The 22,470-nt window shown below is 35.9% G+C and overlaps 3 protein-coding genes across 4 annotated transcripts; all 3 read right to left on the reverse strand.

Annotated features, from left to right (window-relative positions):
• Positions 1-97: 97 nt before the first annotated feature.
• LOC140823525 (isocitrate dehydrogenase [NADP]-like) lies at positions 98-4,034 on the reverse strand. 2 transcript variants are annotated; one of them, XM_073184912.1, is made up of 16 exons: positions 3,709-4,034; positions 3,574-3,617; positions 3,351-3,460; positions 2,889-2,926; positions 2,728-2,805; positions 2,578-2,631; positions 2,400-2,501; positions 2,228-2,316; positions 2,027-2,130; positions 1,879-1,947; positions 1,668-1,783; positions 1,445-1,479; positions 1,217-1,359; positions 801-923; positions 453-534; positions 98-326 (listed from the first exon to the last, which is right to left on the reverse strand). In XM_073184912.1, the coding sequence occupies exons 1-16, from the start codon at positions 3,920-3,922 to the stop codon at positions 321-323; spliced, it is 1,407 nt and encodes a 468-aa protein (XP_073041013.1). In that variant the 5' UTR covers positions 3,923-4,034; the 3' UTR covers positions 98-320. The 2 variants fall into 2 exon arrangements, with proteins under 2 accessions (XP_073041013.1, XP_073041012.1); XM_073184911.1 differs by having other exon boundaries at positions 98-534; positions 3,709-4,033.
• Positions 4,035-6,079: 2,045 nt separating this feature from the next.
• LOC140823526 (pentatricopeptide repeat-containing protein At2g13600-like) lies at positions 6,080-8,454 on the reverse strand. The gene has a single exon (XM_073184913.1). The coding sequence runs from the start codon at positions 8,309-8,311 to the stop codon at positions 6,152-6,154; it is 2,160 nt and encodes a 719-aa protein (XP_073041014.1). The 5' UTR covers positions 8,312-8,454; the 3' UTR covers positions 6,080-6,151.
• Positions 8,455-8,594: 140 nt separating this feature from the next.
• Positions 8,595-9,720, reverse strand: LOC140823527 (sirohydrochlorin ferrochelatase, chloroplastic-like). Its single transcript, XM_073184914.1, has 4 exons — positions 9,655-9,720; positions 9,416-9,526; positions 9,247-9,339; positions 8,595-8,980 (listed from the first exon to the last, which is right to left on the reverse strand). The coding sequence occupies exons 1-4, from the start codon at positions 9,706-9,708 to the stop codon at positions 8,876-8,878; spliced, it is 363 nt and encodes a 120-aa protein (XP_073041015.1). The 5' UTR covers positions 9,709-9,720; the 3' UTR covers positions 8,595-8,875.
• Positions 9,721-22,470: the final 12,750 nt, after the last annotated feature.

A 22,470-nucleotide genomic window follows, 5' to 3' on the forward strand; every position in this document is an offset into this window, starting at 1 on the left:
TGAGATAACACGACCAAGGCACAATTGCACACAATTGTTTTTGAAAAATGCATTAACAAAGCTACAAGTCAATTTACTTTTCCCCTTCACACGTCAATAAAATTTTCAAATGCAGTTAAGATCATTAGTAGGAAATACACACACACACACACACACACATCAAATCATCAAATTTTTATCCAACAAAATCTTCATCTTGTTCTCACCCACTTGATTGGCTACACAGTAGTTGGATCTATCAAAGCCTTTATACCTAGGTGAATGTAGAATTTCACTGAAGTTCGTCGGATACACACCATCGTGGTTAAAGAAGCCGAAGGTCAAAGCTACAAGAGTAAGATCCACCTCTCTCAGAACCAAGCAGGAATTATAAACACCAACCCCACCTCTCTCTATCGGCTCGCTAAATAGGATACATGCTCATAACTAAAACCGATGTTTTAAACGGGTACCATATCATGAAGCTTTGAGTTGAGACTGTGCGCGACAGAATCAATGAACTCTTCAGTGTTCAAGTACATGTCTCTTGACACCCTGAACAAAAATCAGAACATGAGGCACCGTAACAAGATATATTATTTCTCAACAGAAGTAGTATATTATTAGTAAAGTATTATGCAACTGCATTTACTTTCTGTCGCAACAACATGAGTGCCACAGTTGACAGTGGAATCCGTAATATAACATTACTGAAAACACTATTAACACAGAGAAAAAATACCTTTCAAGATTTCGTTTATAGCAACTTTCTGTCAATCATTAGATGAGTATGTTATTAACATTGAAAAACAGCCACTTACTTTGGCCCATGAGTCAAAATGGCGAGATCTTTAGTCATCTTTCCAGATTCCACTGTCTCAACGCATGCTGCTTCTAACTTGTGAGCAAAATTCAACAGCTTCTCATCGCCATCGAGCTTGGCACTGGGAGAGATGTAGAAATGCAAAACCATATTTAGTTCAGTAACTGAATTATAAAATACATGAGGCTTTTTCTATCACATGCTTCCTATAATGTTTTTCACGTTTTAAACCTGGTTTCAGAGTTTAATCACAAGTAAAGCAGAACAGAAACAAATAATTGCATCCAACTGCAAGCGTCAAGACTCTGGCTGAATAGAAAAATAATTAAGCCATGGCAGATTGACAAGGTTTTATGAGCTCAAAAACAGGGATCCCACACCCAATAAACTACTAATATCCAGAGCTAAACTAACCGATGTTCTAATCCTCGTGTCCAGGCAAATATGGATGCGATGCTATTTGTACTGGTTTCTTGACCTTTTTGATGCAACCTAAAATGCCGGGTCACAGTCCCATGAGCAGCCTCTGCTTCTAAAGTTTTACCATCACCAGAGAGCTGCAAGGCAGAAAGATAGATCACCCAATCCATGAACCAAACAGATTTCATGAGGTACTACAACTTGTGCCAAATCAGAACTAACCAAAACAGAAGTCATAAGTCCTAATGAACCAAATCCTGCAAAGTAAATGGACGTCAGTAATTCTTCCAATATTATGATATTCTATGCATCTTTAAACCACATTGGAAACATGGCAAAATAATATGAATTGAGGGACCTATTTTTTTCAGTGACCTTTGATTCAAACCACATTGGAAACATGGCAAAATAATAAGAATTTATTCTTTTTCAAGATGAAAATCACCTTGGGCAAGCAAATCACTTTGGACATCTCCATCATAATTTTTACAAGCCCAAACATATCCACCTTCACTCTTCATTGCATAAGCGACCATGTCATCAATCAATCGGTGTTCATACCTATCAAAGAGTAAAGTCTTTGTTAATTAAATAATAATAATACAGAGAACAATGAAGTTAAGCCAGTGACTACCCTAAAAGAGAGAGAAAGAAACCATATAGAATGCTCTTCAAATTTTTCCTTCCACTTTTCTTGATATACCTCCTGAAATATATCCTTGAACCTGATATGTCAAAATGTTAAGCAAATCCAGACTCTTTACAAGTGAAAAAGTTGAACAGTATGCTATGATCTTCAAATACCTGCCATCATACTTCTTAAGGATGGTATTTTTTGTACTCAAGTAGAGAGGCCACTTTTTCCCCAAGGCCATTACAAATGATGATTCAGCAAATGCTCGAATAGACTGAAAGTTAATCAAAGACATTATAAGGTGGAAAAAATTTGCATACGGCCCTCATGAAAAGGTAGCATTTTTCAAGGAAATCAACAAAAAGACGTACCTGGTCAACATTAAACATAGAAAGGGCAACTCCGGGACCTTTGAAGTCATGTACATCCAGCTCTAGCGGTACATCACCATTTTCTGGCACTAATAACCAAACAGAAGAGTTTCAATGTCACCACTCATTCTGAAATTCAGTATTTGATAGAAATATTGCATTATCATCTCACCAAAAACCATTTTAAGCTTTCCAGGACCTCTAATGACTGTGTCAGTAGCACGATATTGATCACCAAAGGCATGTCTACCAATACAAATGGGTTTATTCCAACCTGCAAAATGGGTAACAGTATCACAACAGTTCAAAATCTTACACTTTTACTCATGGAATAAGAAGAAATATCTTACCAGGAACAATTCTAGGAATGTTTTTGCACAAAATAGGCTCGCGGAAAACGGTTCCTAGATAAAGGCATCAGGAACATTCTAAGTCAGTAAGGACAAGAAATAATAATGCCTTGATAATGGAGAACATAACAGTATGTTTTACATCCAGACCATTTAATACATTTCTGATTGTTCCATTGGGACTTCTCCACATATCTTTCAGTCCAAATTCCTCGACTCTGGTCTCATCTGAAAGTCGTCAAACCTTTGTACTTTAAAATCGCCATAAAACATGTAGGTTAATGCATAGAATATGTAATAGAATAGCTAACCTGGAGTGATCGTAGCACATTTTACGGCAACGTTGTACCTAAAGACAAAACATAAAAGCACTCAAGTTGTGTTCGCATAGCGAAATTCATCTGTACTATAATCCAATATAAAATCCTTAAAAGTGCGACAAGCAACTGTTTATCTAATGGATCTCATAACATGAAGCTTCCAGTCACTCTGGAATCTTTGATTGGTCGCTTCTTCCTTCATGACTACAGTACTATTCATAGATATGACGCCTCCAATGTTGCGGTCCTTGAGATCATTAAAAAATAGTGTACGACTATGATAAACAATAAAACTCACACTCAACATATAGAAAAATAAAATTACAGCTCAATTTTAACCTAATCTCCACATATTTCATTGACTTAACTAATACAAACTGAAAATGTGATAAACATAAGATGCTCCAAAAAATTGAACTCCCGACTAAAAATTAAGAATATAAACAGACTCACTTAAGAGCAGCTTCAGCACTCTCCACAGTAACTTTGTCATCCGTCGCATCGCGATTCAATATACCTAAATCGAAATACTTTATATCCAGTTCCAGATACGGAAATATCAACTGTGATAATCAACATCAAACAACTACTCGTTATAGCCAGAACTAAACATAAAAACGAGAAACACAAAAATAAATGCAAAACACCAAATACAAAGCAGTGCTGCAATTCATACCTTATCTTTGATCGTTTTCCAGATGACTCGCGTCATCTCATCGCCTAAACAACAAAACAATGAAAAAATACATCAATCAATCATCAATAATATCCAATAGTATCGGTGAATAGATTGCAATAATCGAAAAATTACCGTCCATTTCGACGATAGGGTTCTGAACTTGGATTTTACTGACAGCGGCCGAAAAATAGCGAACTGAGGCGTTCGGGAGGCGAGTGAAGACAGCACGGGGGTCCTTGAACGACATTCCAGCGGAAAGTCTCGGATTCGAAAAGATTAGCGAGCTTAGGCGGTTTCTGCAAGCGAGAAATGGCGGAGACGATAGAGTTGCAGTTGCCAATATCATGGCGGACGGCGGTGACGTTTGGCTTTTATAGGGAGTTCGCGGGGTTTAAGCTGCTGGAGACTTCCCTTCTTTTAACCACAGCGGAATGCCAAACTAATTACAGACAATTTTCAAGTCAAGGCAGCAATTTTTTTTTATTATTATAAGGAAAAAATATATAAATTTTCTAGTGTGGGACTCATGTGAGACCGTCTCACGGAGCATAATCTGTGAAACGGGTCAACCCTACTCATATTCACAATAAAAAGTAATACTCTTAGCATAAAAAGTAATATTTTTCATGATTGACTCAAATAAGAGATCCGTCTCACAAATACGACCCGTAAAACCGTCTCACACAAATTTTTGCCAATTTTCTACTATAATTCTAAAGTTTATTAAAAATAATTTAAAAGTCGAATATTTATTACACAATATATACCGATTGTTCATCCTATATTGAAGATGGTTTTGGTTAAGTTTATAAGCTTAAATAATTTCTTAGAAGGTGCATCAAAATGTGGAAATAATATATTTGATAACTTGTAATTGTATAACATGTATAACTAAATTTATGTCGATGATAATATCTCCGAATAGGTCGAAACTTGTAATTGTATAACATGTATAACTAAATTTATGTCGATGATAATATCTCCGAATAGGTCGAATGATTAATATTCTAAAATCCACCATACTGGGGCTCCAAATGATTGTCAAAATTAGTGGAAAATGTAAGCGATTGATTAGTGATTAAGAGTTCGATTCTTTTGGTAATATTTTCATTATTTTATTAATATTACATCTTCTTGGTCTTATGATAAAAATAAAATCTTGTAATAATTTTTAAAGCCAAAAATCAAGAATCGTTTTGTTTTAATAATGACACACACTCCTTGAACGTATGAATATTTTTCATCTCTATTATCTTAAAACAAAATAAATATTCTAACAATTTATTTTTAAAATAATATCTTAGTAACCTATTAAGATAGATTATAATATGTAAAGAGCTTATCTATTATTTAAAACAAATTCAAGAAATGAATATATAATATATAGTATCTATATTAATATGTAATAGTTTACACATTATAGTTTAAACGAACCGAATCGATATTAAAAAAAATGTAAAGCTCGAATTCGACTAAAATTAAGTATAATCAAGTTCGAGCTTAATTCGAAACTCGGATTTTTTAAATTTTTTGCTCGAGTTCGATTCGAAAAAAATTTGAGTTAGGGTTCGACTCGAAATCTTCTAATCTATTCATGAGCTATTTTAACTATTGTTCGGATAGTAATGTTCGAGAAGTAATATTCAAAAGCTCGAATCGTCCAAAAATTTCGAAATGTATGAATATTTGATATATAATTATGTTATACTAATAAAATATTAAGGCTCACGAGCAACTTATGAACTATCGAACAAAATAATTTTAGCTCGAGTTCGACTCGAAATTTGAATATGTTCAATTTCGACTCAAAAAATTTGTAAACCGGCTCGATTCGTTTACAAACTTAAATACACCTCATAGTAACAGTTTTGGAGTGTGAAACAAAATTTCTTCTCTCAAAAATTTAATTCATCTTTTTCTAAGTTAAATTTCAAATTAATAATTATCCTATTTTTTCTTCTCTAATTTTTTTATATTTTTTTTACTCCTTTCTCAAATTTAATCAGTTTTCAATTATTATTAAATTAAACATAAAATTGAGTATCTAGTGAAATAAAAAATAATATTACCATCGCATTACTTATATAATAGTTCACTAGGTTTAATGGTTAAACACAGCACCTTTTTTAAAATTTCGAAAATCATCTCTTATCTTTTCTCTAAAGGCAAAGTATATTACAATTTTTTTAAAGGCAAAATATATCACAAATTTAATTAAATATTCATCTACATCTTACTCAAATTTCCATTCAAGATAAACAATCACATTTCTGTTCAATTTAACACAAATAAACGAGAGTAAGTTTCTTGTGAGACGGTCTCACGACTCTTTACCTGTGAGACGTGTCAATCTTATCGATATTCACAATAAAAAGTAATATTCTTAGCATAAAAAATAATAATTTTTTCATGGATGACTCAAATAAGAGATATGTCTCACAAAATACGACCCGTGAGACCGTCTCAGTAAATAAACTACGACCGCCTCAAATATATGAATTTATAGTTAATTTTTGTATAAACAACACGTTTTCTCCAACTATACGTAAATGAAAATGACAAAAGCTTGATAAGTTCATGTTTGTAAATTGAGTAAATGTAACAGCCCATGAATTTGAGCAGATTGAGGATGTGTGTCATCGCGTGAATAAAATACATGCACTCCATTCCTAACCTCAATCCAACTACAACCCCCACTCTTCTTCACTCCTTTCTCATCCATCAATCTTCTTGTACTCAAAACATCCATCCATCTCCCACTAGAAGCATAAATATTCGACATCAACACATATCCTCCAGCCTTGGTTTCCACCATGGTCGACATCTTTTTACCCGTTAAATCTGCCAAGTTCTCGTCTCCAAACATCCTACAGCCACTCAGAAGGGCAGCTAAAACGTTCCCTTCAGGGGCACAATGCATATTTTCGATGAACTCCTCTGCTTCAGAAAGTCGTCCTGACCGAGCCAACATGTCCACCACGCTCGTGTAGTGTCTCTCGTTTGGTTTTATCCCGTAAATCTTCTCCATAGAATAGAAATAGTCAAGACCTTTGTCGATTAAACCACAGTGAGAGCAAGCAAATAGGACTGACAACAGCATTAATTCATTTGGAGCAACACATGAGGTTTCTTCTATTTCCAGGAACAGGGCGAGTGATTCTTCTGCAAATCCATTTTCTGCAAGCCCTTGTATCATAGCAGTCCAGGCTACCTCGTTCTTCATTTTCATTCGAGCAAAGATCTTTTTAGAACACTCTATGCTTCCAGATTTAGCGTACATGTCTAATAGAGCAGTGTCCACATAAACATCTTGCTGGAACCCGAGTTTTACAGCTTTTCCATGGGCATACCTGCCTTTCTCTAACGAAGCTAAGCTTGCACAAGCTTTCAAAACACTTGAAAAAGTAGATTTGCTCGGCTGTTCTCCGGACAAAATCATCTCATTGAACACTTCAAATGTTTCAACGAAATTCTCAGTTTCTACGTAACCAGCTATCAAAGAGTTCCAAGAGATGCTATTCTTGTTAGGTATCTGATCGAAGAGCATTTTTGCTTCGGCAAGTTGGCCATTTAAACTATAACCAGAGACCATCGAATTCCAACAGACGGTGTTTTTTTCGGAAAGTGAGTCGAACATCAAGCGCCCGGCTTTTGTATTTCCACATTTACTGTATAAATCAACAAGTGCGCTGCCAACAAATATATTCACGTCCATACCCATTTTCAACACATGAGCATGGATATTCCTCCCCGCCTGTAAAGCCTCCAGGCTTGCTAATGCATTAATCACACTAGAATAGCACGACACATTTGGTTTAAACGAATGATGTATCATCTGTCTAAATAGACTCAATGCCTCTTCTGCATCGCCATGCTGACTGAACCTTGCGATCATTGCGCTCCAAGAAATATCATTTTTCTCGGGAATCTCATAAAAAATTCGGCGAGCCCCACTTAAATCGCCCATTTCAACATACATGTCAAGTATGGAGGTCCATGAAATCACGTCCCTTTCCTCCATCCGGTCAAAAGCTCTCCTTGCCAAGTCAACTTCACCTAACCTCAAATAAAAAGTGATCAAAGAGTTGCGAACGGATAAATAATTCTCAAAACCAATCTTAACAGTCGTCCCTAGAACACATTTTCCTAATTCAAAATCGCCCAACTCTCCACAAGTCCTAATAACAGAAGTAAACGTAACTTCATTAGGCAAAACCCCAGATCGAAGCATTTTCTTGTACAGCTCAATTGCTTGAAAACTCAACCTATTTTGAACAAATCCACTGATTGCTGCAGTCCATGAAAACACATTCAGAAAAGGGTTTCTCCCAAAATACCACATAGCTTCATCAACATATCCATGCTTCAGTAATCCCGAAATCAAGGCAGTCCAGGAGACCTCGTTTCTCTCAGGCATTTCATCGAACAACCGGCACGCTTCATTAATATCACCCCACTCGAGATTCCCGTTGATCAAACAGTTATGAACGACTAAATTGAACCCATTAAACTCCTTCAACATCCGGTCTATTTCGAATGATTTTCTCCAGTCTAAATACATGATCAGCAACTTTACCGCAATGTATTTCTGGGATGCGAGGCCCATTTTGATCAAGTGACCATGGAGGGCATTTCCATGATTGATTAACCTCTCTTCTGTCAAATGCTGCAGCTGAGAAATGCATTTGCTTACGTAGGCTTTGAGCCTTTTTCCTGTTTTCAAAAGACCTGTCATGCTGAAGATAGGCAGCTTATACTCACTCCACGTTGAGATTGTAGCAATGCAAAATTACACGATTTTGCATGCATCTCCCATGTCTGAAAATGACAAAAAAATCAACCCAGCTGATTTCCTCGTCACCCTAGAGTTGTGTTTGTGTCGACTGATTTCAAAATTCTCTTGTTTGGATAGACTAAATTAACTTATTAGTAAATGCTTAGTGATAAAAATTAGATGAGCGATTAAGAAATATTTTGTATTCAAACTCCTCGATTGAATAAAGATGACAGCAGAGAAATTTCTCAAGCAATTGTGGTTTGTTCTCACCCGAAGAGAAATTGTTTACTTCGTACTTTAATCTTAGGCTTTGACTGGAACCTATCAAAAACTCATTATATTATGTGTAACATATATTTGGTCTGGCACGTTTTTACACGATATAGAAGGACCACTGTGGTACCGCTGAAAATTTTGCCTTCATTCGAGCTCACGGACGATTGAGTTATGCCATCACGAATTTAAATGCACCACTAGCCCAGTGATATTTCGCCTTCTCGACTTTCTAAGCCACTGGCTATACTAATTATACAACCGGCACTTTCCTGTTCCTGCACAAACCCGGCACTCATCCGCGACGCCAGCAACATGGCTCAAGCAATGGTTTATTCTGTCATTTACGACATCCTGTAATACAGAGGTCTCATAAGGCCATTATACTGATAATATAACCTGTCGTCGGGAGGTTTGAGGGAAAATGCAAGCGAAAGGATTCAGATGTGGAGCTGAACATGGCAAAAAAATCCATTTTGTGCAAGGTTTTTATGCACTGTGGCACATACTTATTGCCAGCTTCGAGAGGAAAATTTACACTCTGACGAAGTACTAGATACAAATACAATCTAATTAAGGTGAATACATTGAACACAAACAAGAAAAACCAAGAATCCTACCACGAGCAGTTCGTGGAGACCGAGTGGAGCAGTAACAATGTATGATACCCCCGGATGCTCCTTTGCAGCTTCCGCCGTTAGAAATGGAATATCCTGTCAAATCCCATAGTCAGGTTCAACTACTTGGTTTCAATGCATATGATGGTATCAAAAACCAGTATATAGTTACCTTGTTCCAATGTCTTCCAGGAGACAAGAAAAATGGACTCACTATAACACGTTTCGCTCCTTGTTGAATGCATAAATCAAAGGCATCTTTGATAGATGGCTCAGCAAGTTCCTAATTTGTAAAATAATAAATTATTAGGAACTGAAACACAAAGTTTTACTGCCATCATTTATTCATATATGGAAAATTCTTTTGCAGTTTACAATCTTTCGCTTAATTAAGTATAGTGAAATTTATACCATGTGAGCAGGCTCCACAATAGGATATTTGGTTCTCTCTCTGAACATATCCATCCACAAACTCGCCTGTAAAAATGGAATAGAGTTAAATTAAATTACTAAGACAAGCTACTTCCAATAACCAATAACCAATTAGTTACTTCCAATAACCAGTTAGTAAAAAAATAGGGATACAAATCGAGTGAAGTGCAATTTCCCTATTATGTCTCCAGAAGTTGTGATGAACTAAAATATGAAAGATAAAAAGCCATTTTACTTGAGCTAAACATACAGTTGAAACAACACCAACCTCTAAATCAAAAAGTCTTAAGAAATAATCATGAAAAATTGCCTTTGTCACAAAGTCTCTAAATTGTTACTTCCAAACCACGCTCGACCCCTTGTGCTTCGTCTTCATATCCCAATATGACACAAATCAGCATGATTCCTGACTTCATGGTGACATAATTAGTTTTCACTAGTTGTTCGCCAATTTTTAAACCGTTCCATGAACAAAGGATCAGAATCTAAATTGCTAAACTCACATTCACAACCGACGGTACTAAATCACGAAGAAAAATAAAGAAGAAGCTTACTTAGCATAAGATTGGATTCGTCCCGACGCGAGCCATGATCAACAATTATCACTCCGTCACCTTCAGCAACTCCATTCAGCGCCTTCCTGAAGCCACCATTTGCAGTGGCCAAACATAATCCCGATCGTAATTTCTCTCTTTTCAATGCATCTAGACGCAATTTCACAAAACCACGAAGAGTCCTAATCTGGACTCTCCCAATTTCACTATGTCCGCATTTAATTTCGTAGAAAATGGGGATTAGAGTATGAATGTGGTAGACGTCTGAAGTACCCTAAACAATGTGGCAGTGCAAATATGTTAAAGAACGAATAAAAAATCGAAGAGCAGTGAATTAACCTCGGGAAAACGAGTGCCGACGATGCTGCTGCTTCCATTGTCGATTCTCCGGAACTCCTTTCAATGATTTCGTTGAATTTATAGACCTAATTTCAACGTTGAAAATTCAAAGCAAATAATCTATAGTAATTACTAAACATGAGAAAGGCACAACGTAACGAGACCCAGCACCGTGGTGTAGTTCACGACTAGGGGAGAATCGAGCAGGTTTGCGAGTTGAAATTATTAATATTTTATTAATACAATATAATTATGTATTAAATAAATAAATTTAGAATTTTTCGAACAATAATTCGCGAACTTGTTCGAATCTTTAGAGCCGCACTCGAACTAAAAACAAATTTAAAATTTTTTGATTTCGAATCGAGATCAAACTCGAATAGAAATAATTTGCGCCGAATTTGGCATTTCAAATTCTGCGTTTTTACACCCTGCGCACAATGAAAAACTTGGACAAGTGGACATCAACTGAAGTCAACATGATTCAATGATTCTATATCGCGCCGAATTTGGCATTTCATATTCTGCGTTTTTACACACCCATGCATAACGAAAAACTTAGACAAGTGGACATCAACTGAAGTCAACATAATCCAACGATTTTATGCAATACAATGTAAGCATATAACAATCAAGACATGGTGTTTAAATTTCAATTTGATTTAAATATTTGAATTGTATCGTTTCTACTTCCTATTAAAGCGATAAATACATGTATTTATCTTTGATATCGAATCAAGATTACATATTCAATTATCATGAATTGCAACGTCACACAAAATTATTGTAAAGTGGATTGTCGAAGAGCAACAATTTTCACTAACGATTCATTTCCAAACGATTCCACAACATTCTTTGCATCCAGAGGCTCCACCACCCGATCCTGTGTATACTGATCTTTTTTTTTTAGGCAAAATCTTCATCATCCAAACTTGCCTTATGGTGGAACCTGTTTGTTTCTGTGGTGGGTTTTCACGTTGGAGATTTGGTTTTGCTAAGGAGTTCGTTTGGTAGCTGGATTTGAGCACCTCATTTCTTGATTATTCTTCCATTAAAGCCCAATTGTGGTTATTGTGAGACATAATTAACGAGAGACGGAGCCGGACTGCTACTGATTAATGTATCAGATAAATAAATGAGGTAACATTGTAGCAGAACATTATAAGTAATATCAACAATGAATAAGATAGAACATCAATATTTATAATGGTTCATCTCAAGATTGAGCTGCATACACTCTAAATCTCTCAGGGATATCAATTTTTATTAATAGCAAAGTAAACAAGAGAACGAGAAAAACAATAAGTAATATCAACAATGAATAAGATAGAACATCAATATTTATAATGGTTCATCTTAAGATTGAGCTGCATACACTCTAAATCTCTCAGGGATATCAATTTTTATTAATAGCAAAGTAAACAAGAGAACTGGAAAAACAAAATATTTCAGTCAGAACAGTCTGACTTTAATAGTCAATTTCTCTTCACTAATCATATTTTTCCAAAGATATACACTCCTTAGGAAATCTCACATTAAATCTTTTATCTCACTTCTACACTTATTATTATAGATGATAGGATTTTGTGTAATAGCCGAGCCCGGTGTACGGTACGGTTTAAGTTTTCGTATGTTATGGATTTATTGATTAAGTTTGAGTTTAGTAGTGATGTTAAGAGTTGTGTTTATGGGTTATAGTATGACTGGTTATAGTTGCTTGGTGGTTTTGATGTTGTTAGTTGGTGTTGGTTATTTCGTTTCAGAGTTTTGGTTAGATTTTAGTTGCTTGAGATTTTGTTTCTGCCGTGGCAGCACCGCACCAGCACTCAGTGTAAGGACCGCACCCGCGGTCGTAATTGTTGGATTTTGGTGTTTTTCCCGTAGCTTCACCGCACCCGCGGTGATGTTAGTACCGCACCCGCGGTAATTGCAGGACCGCACCCGCGGTCATCGATTTCAGAATTATTGGTGGTGTGCCGTGAGCTTACCGCACCCGCGGTACAAAGAGTAGCGCACCCGCGGTGATGAACAGTAGAGGTATGGTCGAGATTTAAAGTGCTTTTTGGATGAGTTGACTTCACTTTTTCCCTTTTCCTTCTTCTCCATTTCGAATTCTCTCTTGGTAGACAAGGGTTTTCCCTCATTTCTTTTGCTTCCTCCTATCTTTGATTCAAGCTTCTAGTTGGATTTTCGAGTTGAGATCGAGGTTCTTGGTTGCTCTAAGAAGTTAAGGTAAGCTTTTGGTTGTATTATTTCTTGGTTTTGGAGAAGAGATGATTTGGGTTTGATGTTTATGTTGGATTTATGGATTAATTGGCATGGGTTCTTGATTATTGAGTTGATGATGGTGTTATTTATGGATTATTGTTGTAGGTGGTGTATCAAGAGCTTAGATTGAGATGTTCTTGTGGTTTGTAAGTGGAATTTCATCCCTTGTGCTCACATGATGTATATGTATTGTATTTCAAAGGTTTTAATGTGTTATTCCCTTCATTGGCTTCATAATTATGTATTGATTCACTTGTATATCTATTGGAGGCATTGTATGTCTCAATTGTATTGAAAAGGGAATACAAAAGAGCAAGTGATTGCAAAGTGTTGTTTAAATGCCAAAGAGAAAGAGTTTAAATGTTTTATGGATTGATAGATATATAGTCAGAGATTGCATGCAATTAGTTGATCAACGACCATAGGCTTATATCCCTCAGAGTTGTCGATTTATATCGATGGGATACGAGCACCACAGACAGAGTTACTATTGATATCAATCCATACCAGAGAAAAGAGAAATATCATCTCATTGTTATTGTTATTGCTATGTTATTTATGATTCATAGATTGATGTTATTCAATGTTTTAAAGTCATGTTTTACAGATTATGCTATGTTCATTGCTATGTAAGAGTTCCACTTGCTGAGTTTTATACTCATTTCAGTTATTTCATGTGATGCAGCTAAGAGCGACGGACCAGGACAGTGATTGTGGCCCGAAGTCATATGCATACGAAGTTGGAAGGATGACATTTTTGGACATGATCATATGAATGATATTTTGTATTTTTGTTATGTCATTTGAATGATCATGTATTTATTTTGGTTAAAAAAATTTTGTAAATGAATTTATGTTATGAAATTGTAATCCTTCCATCCTTCAATTGAAAATTCTAAATTCCGCTGTATTTTTGTAATGCCCGAGAATTATCGAATTGATAAACCAAGATTATTAATCTTCGTTAACGTGAGACTCGGAAGATATGAGAATGCATGACATGCATTGAGGGAAGAAAAGACAAGATTATAAGGTGTTGCAAAGATCAAAAATTAGAAATTTAGAAGTTTGTAAGACCGCACCCGCGGTCTTGTAGGAAGCGCACCCGCGGTCTGAGCTGCCGAGAAATGTAGTGATAGACATGGCATGAGCGCACCCGCGGTGCATGTATGACCGCACCCGCGGTGCGACGTGCTGCACGAATAGACGTGCCACGTTTTCCTTTATGCATGCAGTATATATATAAGCGAATGACACGTAATTCCTCAGAAACTTCAGAAAGGGCCGAACTGTTGAGAGAAAAATCCTTACGCCTTTTAGATTTGTGATTTCGAAGAATCCGTGTATCAGAATTCGAATCCGAAAGCAGTATCGTGTTCCTCTCGACACGAGCTACACAAAGACGTAAGTTTCGTTACGTTTTGAGATATTTTAGAAATATCATATTGTCAGAATTGAATATGATTCAGATATGGTGTTTCTGCTACAGTAGGTATTGTATAATCGAAGTCAGATTTAAGAACAGACTGTTTATACAATTGTTATGAATTTCAGAAGGTATTATCTGAGATTAAACACTGGAATTGTATTGTTCTTGATTCAAGAATAGAGAGTTGATTATTCTGATATGTTCTGAATAGACTATTCAGTATATATGTGAAGTCAGATCGAAGAAATTATACTGTATGTCTGTTTTATGAATTTCAACAGATCCTGAGTGAATTCAATAGATATTGACATACTAGAATTAGAAGAATGATGATATGGTATTGATAACGCATTTAGAAATGATATCTGTGATGTTGAGATTGACGGGGTGACAAGACTGTGTTATTGTGCCGTCGAAACATCAGTTGATTCAGATTGATCAGATTCAGTTATGATTTCGATTATATCGGGATATTGTTGTTATGAATCAAATTGTATCTTGCTCAGATATTGATCAGATTATATACTGAGTTGAGTATGATCAGAACAGATTTTGAATTGAGTTACACATTGATACAGTGTATTTGTTATTGTCATTTCAGATTTGATATGGACAGATCATCGTCTTCGTCAGACGGAGAAGACAAAGGTATAAGTCAATGTGGTATTGGGAGATGGACTTGAGTCGGTTTGGACTTGGGTTTCCCTAACACATACTTTACTTTATTGCATTGATATTTGCATTGAATTGATGATATACTTGTTCTCTTGATTTTAGATGACAGGTAGTAGACGATTTATCTTGTGACAGAAGTGCCGGATAGTGGTGGTATCGCCACGGCACATTGCACGATGTCTCAAGATAGGTTATTAAAGATAGAACTGCAGTCCATGACGGATAGGTCAGGACACCGGATGTTTGGTTATATCGAGTAATAGGAAATGGGAATTCGTCTATTACGGAATTCGATATAGGAATACCAGGATATTGGTTATATCGAGTAATAGGAATACGGTTCCTTCTATTACGGAATTCGATATAGGAACACCACATCTGGAAACCGGGATCTCTAGACTAGGATTGAGTCTAGTCTGAAGTGTAGAATTATGTCGACGGATTGCTATTAATTATGTTTCAGATTTTGATACATATTCATGTTACCTGATTACATGCTTTATATTGTTTATATGATTGCATGTTTCATTGATTTATACTGGGATTATATTCTCACCGGAATTATCCGGCTGTTGTCTTGTCTGTATGTGTACTTGACAACAGGTGGGACAGGATCAGGGTCCAGGAGATGAGGAGAGATCGTGATTAGAGTGGAGGCTCCGGACTTGGATTAGAGATAGGGTTGAACACTTTACATTAGTTGTTAAACCTTAGTTTATTTTGAATGCATGCAGTACAAGACTCGTATTGTATTTTATACTGATATGTATATGAGTTTGATTTCACTATGTTCCGCATTTTTAAAAAAAAATTTTTAGACCCTGTTTATCAGAACTGATAATTAAATCCCAACGATGATTAAGAAGATGATTAGCGTCCGGGTCCCCACAACAGGTGGTATCAGAGCTGATAGTTCCTTTAGACTTAGATTATCAGAACAATAGATCCTTTAGATTGAGATAATCAGAGTTGATAGATTCTTCAGACTGAGACAGCAGAGAATGACCGGGGTAGATTGAATTTTTTGTCCTTGCATGTGATTGCTAGCATGAGATTTATTTCAATGTTGACTACATTGTGTGTGCTAGCATGATTTATTGCTTTCCCTATTACATGTTGCTTGTTATCTGAGTTGTTTGCAGCATGTAATTACTAAGCCTGGATCAGAACCGAGTCTGAATCAGAGGTATATGATCAGAGGAGGGCTGAGACAGATTGTATAGATGGTGTACTAATCTGTTTGATATTCAGATATACCGCCTCGAAGAATTTCAGAAAAGGGCAGTACTTCGTCTGAACAGAGAGATGTATCAGAAACTCAGTTAGAAGAAAAGATGAAGGAATTTGAGTTATTACAGCCACCGGTTCTGAATGGTACCGAGACATCTGAAGATTGTCAGAACTGGTTTGATGATATAGAAATCTTGTTCGATTTACTCGACTGTACAGATGAACAGAGGGTTCAAATGGTGCCTTATCAGTTACGAGAAGCCGCCAGGAGTTGGTGGAATACCAGTAGAAGAATGTGGGCACAGAGAGGTACAGTGATGTCGTGGGAAATATTCAAAACTGAATTCTATCGAAGATTTTTCTCAGCTTCGTACCGAGAGGACAAGAAATTAGAGTTTGAGAATTTGAGCCAAGGGCCGCTGAATATTGACCAATATATTGCTAAATTCTCTACTCTACTGCATTTTGCTCCTCATTTAGCTGGAAATGATGAAGCTATAGTAAATCAGTTCATCAGAGGGTTGAACTCAGAGGTAGTTGCATTTATGAATTTGCAGCGACCTTACCATTTTGCTGACATCCTGAGTAGAGCGAAGAGAGCTGAGACGAGTCTGATTAGACAATTGACAAGGTTGTGTGTGAAGCCACTTCAGACACAGCAATCCCCTCTTCGATATGATCACGGCAGTACGAGTGGGAAGCAAGATGTGCTGAAAGCTCGAAAGAAGCCATTCAAGAAGCTAGGAACCGATTCATCTAGCTCTAGTGTTTCTGGTCCTAGTTATACTGGAGTGTATTGCAGAAGTTGCGGAGGAAGACATTCCACTGAACAATGCCAGGGAGTAACTGGTAGATGCAATATTTGTGGACAGCCGGGACACTTTGCTAAAGTTTGTCCCCAGAAGCGTTCCCGAAGATCGTAGGGAACAGAGTTCACTTGAAACCACAGATTCAGAATTCACAACCGGTACTAGTCTTTATGATTCTATTGCATATGTATTGATATATACTAATGCATTTGTTAAGAATATCTTTGACTGAGTTGCATGGAGATATGATGTATCTGTTGGGTTTGTATGTACTGTAGTATTGATGTCCTTGCTTGTTGAGGAAGTGTTGATATCAGAGATTTCTGTATATATTGTATACTACAGTAAGATGAGAATGAAATAGAAATAGCTTATGATGTACTTGTGTTCCTGATTTGAACGCATTATTGATAAGCATATGCTGAATAAGTACAGACATATTGTAGAATTTTTCCAGAAATGGTAAGAGTCAGACAAGATAGGGCTGATGAGTAGAGATTCACAGTAAGGATTCTAGATTCGAATTCCTTTGATATCTGTGTTGTTTATGACTCGATTGATACAGAAAGGAACAGATGGTATCCTTATGTATTCAGTAGATATACTGAAATCGAGCCTAATATTGGCAGATCTGCCAGTATTGTACGAGTTGGCTGATATTGCCAGATAAGATTTCAGATTGCTTTATATCAGAAAGATAGATTGCAGAATTGAATTAAGATCAGATATTGATAGTATGGTAGATTCAGTACAGAATGATATTGAATATCAAGAATGATACAGAACGAATTGAACGATTTGAAAGATTAACAGCAGAATACAGAACATGAGTTACATTGGAGTAATGTTTCTCTTTGGCATGTCTCAGTATGTTTAGAGATATTCTGAAGATTTATACTCGTTATATCTATGATATATGGATATATTTGCAGTGTCTGGTTGATTGACTCGAGTAGTTGGAAATTATACTGAATATTTAAAGATTTTGTTGAATATTCTGAGAATTGTGAGTATTGTATACAGAAATTATTCAGATAAGAATTCCGCTTGAAACAGATTGTATTCAGAATATGCGATATCTGAAGTTAGTATACAGATAGATTTTGATACAGTTGAGACAGAGATCAGTAACTGAGAACGAGACTGATGTCAGAAAGACCAGAATGTTCAGAAATATCAGAAATTTCAGAAATGTAATTTTTCTGATTGGGCAGATTATTTTATTCGACTGTTGCTTTATATCTGCTGGGTATTGTTATTGTTCTAAATCAGTATTTGAGATATTTTATATTGTTTTGGGGGATCATATTTTATTTGCAGATGAGATATAACAGTTGATCAGAATGACATGAAGACATGTTTGATTAAACAGAAGCAATCTTATTGCCAGAGATTACCGTTTATGAGTTCCTTGAACTCACTAGATCTGTATAGGTTACTGCTATTTCGTATCTGATTGGATATTACTGTTGTTTTGAATCCGTATATGATACAGATTGTTGTGAACCGTTGAGATTATATACAGTTCAATTGTATCAGAGTTAATTTAAAGAATTACAGCAGTTCAGAAATGAGATCAGAATGTGTCAGAGTGTTTCAGAATTGTATAACAGAATTGATATTTATAATCAGAGCCGAATACCAGGTAGGTATTTTTCTTTAAATTTTATTATTAACTGATTTGTTTATACCGAATAGTTTGAATCTGAAATTACAGACCGTGTCAGAAATGCATTGTAGTGGATTCAGTGTTCATTTTGCTGACTGAGAATGTATGAGATTCGAACAGACAGGTATGATATAGATAGATTAAATCAGTTATAACAGAATTTGTACAGAAATGTTGGCAGAAATTGTACTGATATGTCTGAATCGCTAACAGAGAAGACAGAAAGAGAGAAATCAGAAGAGTTATTACAGACTTAGTATATTTCTGATTCGACATGAGGAGTATATTTCGATGAATTTCGTAATGAGATTATCCCAATATTTTCCAGATTGTGATATAATATGATTATGATTGACAGATTGTTCAATCTATATCTATTAGTTTGTACAAGATGATGTACAAACATGACCAAATGACAAGATCGATGTCAAGAAAAGGTCAGATTAAACAGAATGTTGAAGTAGATTATATCAGATTGTGATTTTTGATTTATTTTGCACTTATGGCAGATTACCCCATAAATTATGTCGCAGATGATTCACTGACTGATAGATAGTCAGAGTTTACTATCCAGATATTAGAAGACATTGGTAGAACTTTAGTGCTGGATGTTAGCACTAATTGAGATGATTTATTGTCACTGTATGACTTACTGCATGACGATAGCTATTAAGATAAGTTCAGAATGAACAGATTGAAGAAACCAACGTCGGATGATGACGATTGATATTTGAAACTGAAGATTTCATATGTCCTTGATTAGGATAAACAGAATTGATAACAACTTATAGTACTGATATGTTATAAGCTGTGGATTGGCATATACGGATGTTGTATAGCCAATAAGATAAGATTGATTCTGTCAGAAAGAATTGGAAAAGTATTATGATGATATACTTAGTGAATTCTTATTCTAGATTGGAATCAGGGATTGAGTTTCAAGTTAAACGCTCGTATACACTTCTCCTGATATATCTGAATTGATTACTTATGAGTTCGAGGACGAACTCAGATCTAAGAGGGGGAGAAATGTAATGCCCGAGAATTATCGAATTGATAAACCAAGATTATTAATCTTCGTTAACGTGAGACTCGGAAGATATGAGAATGCATGACATGCATTGAGGGAAGAAAAGACAAGATTATAAGGTGTTGCAAAGATCAAAAATTAGAAATTTAGAAGTTTGTAAGACCACACCCGCGGTGCCAGCACAACCGCACCCGCGGTGCATGTGAAGAAATTTCGAAGGTGATCCCGTAGCCACACCGCACCCGCGGTATTAGACGGAGCGCACCTGCGCTAATGACACCGCACCCACGGTCTTGTAGGAAGCGCACCCGCGGTCTGAGCTGCCGAGAAATGTAGTGATAGACATGGCATGAGCGCACCCGCGGTGCATGTATGACCGCACCCGCGGTGCGACGTGCTGCACGAAGAGGCGTGCCACGTTTTCCTTTATGCATGCAGTATATATATAAGCGAATGACACTTAATTCCTCAGAAACTTCAGAAAGGGCCGAGCTGTTGAGAGAAAAATCCTTACGCCTTTTAGATTTGTGATTTCGAAGAATCCGTGTATCAGAATTCGAATCCGAAAGCAGTATCGTGTTCCTCTCGACACGAGCTACACAAGGACGTAAGTTTCGTTACGTTTTGAGATATTTTAGAAATATCATATTGTCAGAATTGAATATGATTCAGATATGGTGTTTCTGCTACAGTAGGTATTGTATAATCGAAGTCAGATTTAAGAACAGACTGTTTATACAATTGTTATGAATTTCAGAAGATATTATCTGAGATTAAACACTGGAATTGTATTGTTCTTGATTCAAGAATAGAGAGTTGATTATTCTGATATGTTCTGAATAGACTATTCAGTATATATGTGAAGTCAGATCGAAGAAATTATACTGTATGTCTGTTTTATGAATTTCAACAGATCCTGAGTGAATTCAATAGATATTGACATACTAGAATTAGAAGAATGATGATATGGTATTGATAACGCATTTAGAAATGATATCTGTGATGTTGAGATTGACGGGGTGACAAGACTGTGTTATTGTGCCGTCGAAACATCAGTTGATTCAGATTGATCAGATTCAGTTATGATTTCGATTATATCGGGATATTGTTGTTATGAATCAAATTGTATCTTGCTCAGATATTGATCAGATTATATACTGAGTTGAGTATGATCAGAACAGATTTTGAATTGAGTTACACATTGATACAGTGTATTTGTTATTGTCATTTCAGATTTGATATGGACAGATCATCGTCTTCGTCAGACGGAGAAGACAAAGGTATAAGTCAATGTGGTATTGGGAGATGGACTTGAGTCGGTTTGGACTTGGGTTTCCCTAAATCACATACTTTACTTTATTGCATTGATATTTGCATTGAATTGATGATATACTTGTTCTCTTGATTTTAGATGACAGGTAGTAGACGATTTATCTTGTGACAGAAGTGCCGGATAGTGGTGGTATCGCCACGGCACATTGCACGATGTCTCAAGATAGGTTATTAAAGATAGAACTGCAGTCCATGACGGATAGGTCAGGACACCGGATGTTTGGTTATATCGAGTAATAGGAAATGGGAATTCGTCTATTACGGAATTCGATATAGGAATACCAGGATATTGGTTATATCGAGTAATAGGAATACGGTTCCTTCTATTACGGAATTCGATATAGGAACACCACATCTGGAAACCGGGATCTCTAGACTAGGATTGAGTCTAGTCTGAAGTGTAGAATTATGTCGACGGATTGCTATTAATTATGTTTCAGATTTTGATACATATTCATGTTACCTGATTACATGCTTTATATTGTTTATATGATTGCATGTTTCATTGATTTATACTGGGATTATATTCTCACCGGAATTATCCGGCTGTTGTCTTGTCTGTATGTGTACTTGACAACAGGTGGGACAGGATCAGGGTCCAGGAGATGAGGAGAGATCGTGATTAGAGTGGAGGCTCCGGACTTGGATTAGAGATAGGGTTGAACACTTGACATTAGTTGTTAAACCTTAGTTTATTTTGAATGCATGCAGTACAAGACTCGTATTGTATTTTATACTGATATGTATATGAGTTTGATTTCACTATGTTCCGCATTTTAAAAAAAAAATTTTAGACCCTGTTTATCAGAACTGATAATTAAATCCCAACGATGATTAAGAAGATGATTAGCGTCCGGGTCCCCACAATTTTATTGTAACGGGTCAAGGTTCCACATTTTGTGTTTTGATGTGATTTTGAAATGAAGAATATGAGTAATTTATATGTGAAGTTTAAGAAAGAAAACAAAAAATAAAATATCATTGTTTACATAATCAAACCAATCATTTTTTATTAACTCAAACCATGTGTTAATTATTTGTCAAAGTGTGTCGTTGAATCCCTATATGATTGCTTGAAATCATATAACAATGGTTGGAATTACAGAAAAAGCATGTGATTCATATGAAGAATATGTACTACTACCTCAAACGTTAAATTTAATTTAGTTCCATGTTTTTTTTAATAACTGACATCATCTATTTTTCTTCGGATGTTAGTAAAACACGCGCTGGATTACTAGTCTACCTCATAAAACGAAGGTAACATTTTGATCTAATTTTATTATCAATATTGCTTCACACTGGAAAAGCAATAATTATAATTACAGTAATAAAGAATTTTTTAGACATTGACAAAATGATAATATTATCGACAGACTAAAAAAAAAATTTGACATGAGAATTTTATTTTTATTTTTTTCTAGTATTATTCTGCTTTATAAACTAGAGATGTGGCGATT

This window comes from Primulina eburnea, chromosome 2 (genome assembly GCF_022965805.1).
Source record: "Primulina eburnea isolate SZY01 chromosome 2, ASM2296580v1, whole genome shotgun sequence".
NCBI classification, from domain to species: Eukaryota; Viridiplantae; Streptophyta; class Magnoliopsida; order Lamiales; family Gesneriaceae; genus Primulina; species Primulina eburnea.